The 4,275-nt window shown below is 38.1% G+C and overlaps 2 protein-coding genes across 2 annotated transcripts; both read right to left on the reverse strand.

Moving 5' to 3' along the window:
- Positions 1 to 37: 37 nt before the first annotated feature.
- LOC9298580 (cysteine-rich receptor-like protein kinase 3) lies at positions 38 to 1,249 on the reverse strand. Its single transcript, XM_002862457.2, has one exon. The coding sequence runs from the start codon at positions 831 to 833 to the stop codon at positions 54 to 56; it is 780 nt and encodes a 259-aa protein (XP_002862503.1). The 5' UTR covers positions 834 to 1,249; the 3' UTR covers positions 38 to 53.
- A 1,195-nt stretch (positions 1,250 to 2,444) lies between these two features.
- Positions 2,445 to 4,010, reverse strand: LOC110224810. The gene has a single exon (XM_021012121.1). The coding sequence runs from the start codon at positions 4,008 to 4,010 to the stop codon at positions 2,445 to 2,447; it is 1,566 nt and encodes a 521-aa protein (XP_020867780.1).
- Positions 4,011 to 4,275: the final 265 nt, after the last annotated feature.

Raw genomic sequence — 4,275 nt, forward strand, 5'->3', positions numbered from 1 at the left:
TACCATAAATGTTATAACACATAGCTGAATTTAAATCACATTTCAAGCTTATTCTACTTACCACCATTACCATCTGATGTGGAATTTCCAGAATTGTTATAAAACTTTTGAGTAGAAAATCTCATATAACAACCAGCACTAAGAACTCGACCTTCTTCATTAACCAAACAAGAACCAATACTCACTGAAGCTTTACTCAAACACTCAACACAACCACTACGATTAAGAGTCTCCCAACACTGAGCCAGACCGTGAACCGTCACATTATGTCTATCCACAAAACCAGCATAGAATCCACCATTTCTCACCGCCTCCACACTCATGTTCTTCACCAACTCCGCAGCGTTATCCCGGAATACCGTCCGGTTTACTCCGGTTATCTCCTTTGGAGCACAAACTGTCCGATCTTGCAAGCCTAAGGTCTCGTTAAAGAAATTGTAATCATCGTACCTGATGTAGCAACCATCTGAGAAGACTTGACCACCACGAGTACCTCTTTGGAAAGGTAAGCAAATAGGGACTTTAGCTTTGATCTGAGCGAAACACAAGTCACAGTCTTTCTTATTAAGATCTTTTATACACTCTCCATAAGCGTAGACGGTTAGATTTCCGTTTGCGTTGTTGACCACTTGGCCATAACCTTTAGCTTCCACAAGTGGAGATACGGCGTCCATAGCGGCAAGGAAAGTTTTGACGAAGAGACTTCTCTGTTGCGGCGGTGTTGTTCTGTTGCTGCATATCTGAGCCACCGTCGCTCCTCTCGAGTCTGAAACAGAAGGGTTTATAAAAAAACCCAGAGGAAGAATAAGAAGAAGAAGAGTTAGAATCGGCATCTGGTTTCAGTGTTTAAGCTTTAGAACAAGACAGCATTTGTGTAAGGTTTTTGATCTTTTGCTCTGTTTTTTTTTTTTTTCTCTCTTTGAAATGGATTTGGTGATAGAGTAAGAGAAACAAGGAAGGAGACACGATTGGGAAGTTGAAATTGAATTTCTTCGATTTTGGTTGTTGGGTCAAAAACTCATAAGAAGAAAACTCGGAAATTTTCCAATTGTATGAGAAGTCAAAGAGAGACTTTTGTCTCGTATGAGTCAACGGAAGATAACGATCACATTTGGGGGCAGTGAATGCGAAAACGATGCCGTGTGGGAGTTATTATCACGGGGCATCGTGACGTCATTGCTTTTGTCACTGTTTTCTCTTTCGAAAATGTTCTGTTTTGCCACGCATAGTTTTTTTCTAAGCAACCAAAAAAACAAGTTTTCTGTTACGGTTTATGATAGTTGGCACTTGGCATAGGTGTTGAAGTGGGTCTCGTTATTATCTCAAGTTCTCACACAATGTTAAAAACCGATGAAGAAATTTGAAAATGCAAGAGCTACTAAGTTTTGAATTAGTTCACGATGCAACTCAGAATTTCTCAAAAACTCTTTTGATTAATAGAAAATATGTTTACAAGGTTTCTCCTTTAACACTATTTTCTATTCTCACTAAGTCTTGTTCCTTAATCACAGACCGATTAAGAACAATAACTCTCCTTAAAACCCTTAGCTCTCTTTAAGCCTCTAGTTCTCTATTTCTCTCAAACTAAGACTTAATAGCTAGGAATTCTCTCTCGTGATTGTGCTAAGCTTTCTGCAAGCTTTAGCACTCCTATTTATACTAAATAGGTTGAGACCATACAACAGGTCAATTTTCAATTCTAAAACTAATTGGAATGGACAATTTCCTTTTTCTTTATGGAATAGGAAATTGTCCTTTGTCTTCATGTTTTCCTTTTCTTCTTGTAAAAGGAAACTCTTCAATCTTCTAGAATCTTCTCTAAGCTTCTAGTCTTCACTTCAAACCGCCATAACAAGATTCTGCATATTTCCTTAATCTTGTTCATGTTGCTCTGTTCTCTTGAGTTACTTCTTGACTTAGTTCAGGTACTCCTTCAGAAGTTGCATCTTCAATCTCCCCCTTTTTAATCTTGTGTCTCTCAAGCACCTGTATTTGAAATCTGCTTACTTTTGTAGATATTTTTCATCACAAGCAATCACAGACTTTAAACAACCGAAGTTATTAAAAACTTTTAGCAATTTCGTCAAACAAAGACTAACTCCCCCTGAATCTGACAAAGTCTGAAAAACAAGCAACAACAAAGTCTGGAGTTCAAACAAAAATAACAAATAACTACTCCCCCACAACACATGAACTCCCCCAGAATCACAGCCATACTCCTTTCTCCCCCTGCTTGAGAGCTCAAGGTTAAAAAAAAACAAACTTCCTACAGTCATTTGGACAAAGGATGACTGAGAACAAGTTGTTGAATCACTCTATTCATCTTGGAGATAGCCTGAGTTGTGTCTAACAAAGCCATAAACATTCCCTCTCTATCATCCTCATCAGGGTGAGGCAGGCGGATGCTTCCAATGTCCACAACAGTATATCCTTGATATTCTGGATTAAACTGAGAAGAAGGATATACATTTTTGAGGAGCAGTTCTTGAAGTATTTGGCTGAGTGCTAGCTTTTGCTTTGCCCTTCATCCTTTCAGTGTAAGCTTGACCAGTTCTGACATCCTTTTTGTAGAACTTAGGAGTCACAAACTTTTCTCCAGAATAGATTGTCACTTCTTTTTGACTTATGAGCATCCCATATATGATTCGGGGAAACACCAACCATCTTTCATCCTTGTTCTGAACAAGTGACATCACTTGATTAAAGATCATCTTACCAACATCAATTCTGATTCCATGAAAGATCTTGTAGATGAGCTGAGCTCTCTCAACTGAAACATAATCTGGATTAGAGGAAGGAATCCAATTCTGAGCAGTGATTCGTAGAAGAGCTCCAATTCGAGGAGAAAAATTCGTGAATACTAAATCATCCCAACCAGTCTTCTCATCTTCACTTAGTAGTTCTGCAAGTTGTTCTTTTCCAATAGAATCAGCATCACTATCTGCCTTAAGTTCCTCTTTGGTTATAACTTTAAAACCAAGAAATTTATTGATTTTCTTTGGTGAAAACTCATAGTCATGCCCTCTGACTAACACACTGACCTTCTCAGCATTTTCTTCAGACTTTTCACAAGGAAAATTTGCATAAAATTCAGACACTACTTCCCGCACATAACTTCCAAGATTTGTTACTGTAGATTCCAATCTCGCATTCTTGATCAAGGTTAAGTAACCCCAGGAATCCTCTTTTTCTAAATCAATCAAGCGTTCTTCAATCAAGTTTCTATTTTTAAACAAATCATACCTTGCTCTAGCTTGAGATGAAGAAAATAGCTTTGATCGAAGGCTTTTCTTGGAAGGACTTTTGCCTGAGCCTGAAGCCTTGATAGATTTGCTCTTCTTTGAACTTGGTTCAGCCTTCTTCTGTTTCTTCTTTGGAGGAGCTAGACCTAGCTGTTTAAAGACTCTTTTCTTACGAGCTTCCTTCTCCTTCTGATTTTTCTGAAACTGTTCTTCAACAGTCATTTCAGTTGGTTGAATCTCAACATCAGAGACATGAATTGCTTCGTCCCTTACTACTTCTTCAGCATTTTCTTCTTCTAAAATTACAGTATCCTCTGTTGATTTTGATTTCTCAGCAGAAATTTGATCTGATCTGATGATATCTTCATTGATTTGAGAAGACGGTTGAATTGATTCCTTGATTTCACTACAAAGATCCTCAGATTTATCAATTTCTTCTTCTTGCACAGTTTCTGTTGGAACGACTTCTGCTGATTTTTCTCCTTCGATTTGTTCAGAAAGTACCTCAGTTTCTCCATCAGGTTTCTTTGACTCTTCTTCAGGTTTCCTGATTTCTTCAGACTCGCTGCTCTTATTTCCTTCATTAGCTGTTGCAAATGATTCATCTTCATCTCCACAAGGAACAAGAGAAGGAGGCGCCTCAATAGATCTTGTTTGTTCCTCAATAGACTCGTCAACTAGTTGCGGATGGGCTGCAACTCCATCCGAACGAACTTCTGCAGTTGTTCTTCTTCCACCGATTGGACCTCTACGAGTAGCTTTCACCATTGTTATGCCTAGAAAACTCTTCTTTCTCAGTTTTTTCTTCGATTAGGGTTTTGGGATCTTTCGATTTCCCCCTTTTTGTTTTGTTCCGAGATTTTTAGAAAATCTTGTTATGATTTCTTTTTCCTTTTTTAAAAAAAAATATTTGAAATCTTGATCTTCGAGCTCTCCAATCTGATTTTAAAACTTCTTAAACCGAACCGGAGAATTTTGATTCTAACCACGAATTCACATAGCTCCGGTTTTCCCATGAATATCTGACTGACTC

Source organism: Arabidopsis lyrata (genome assembly GCF_000004255.2).
Source record: "Arabidopsis lyrata subsp. lyrata unplaced genomic scaffold ARALYscaffold_400, whole genome shotgun sequence".
Lineage (NCBI taxonomy): Eukaryota > Viridiplantae > Streptophyta > Magnoliopsida > Brassicales > Brassicaceae > Arabidopsis > Arabidopsis lyrata.

Excerpts from the sequence above, each read along its gene's own strand:
- LOC110224810 (XM_021012121.1), bottom strand. The coding sequence starts at position 4,010 with ATGGTGAAAGCTACTCGTAGAGGTCCAATCGGTGGAAGAAGAACAACT.
- LOC9298580 (XM_002862457.2), bottom strand. The coding sequence starts at position 833 with ATGCCGATTCTAACTCTTCTTCTTCTTATTCTTCCTCTGGGTTTTTTT.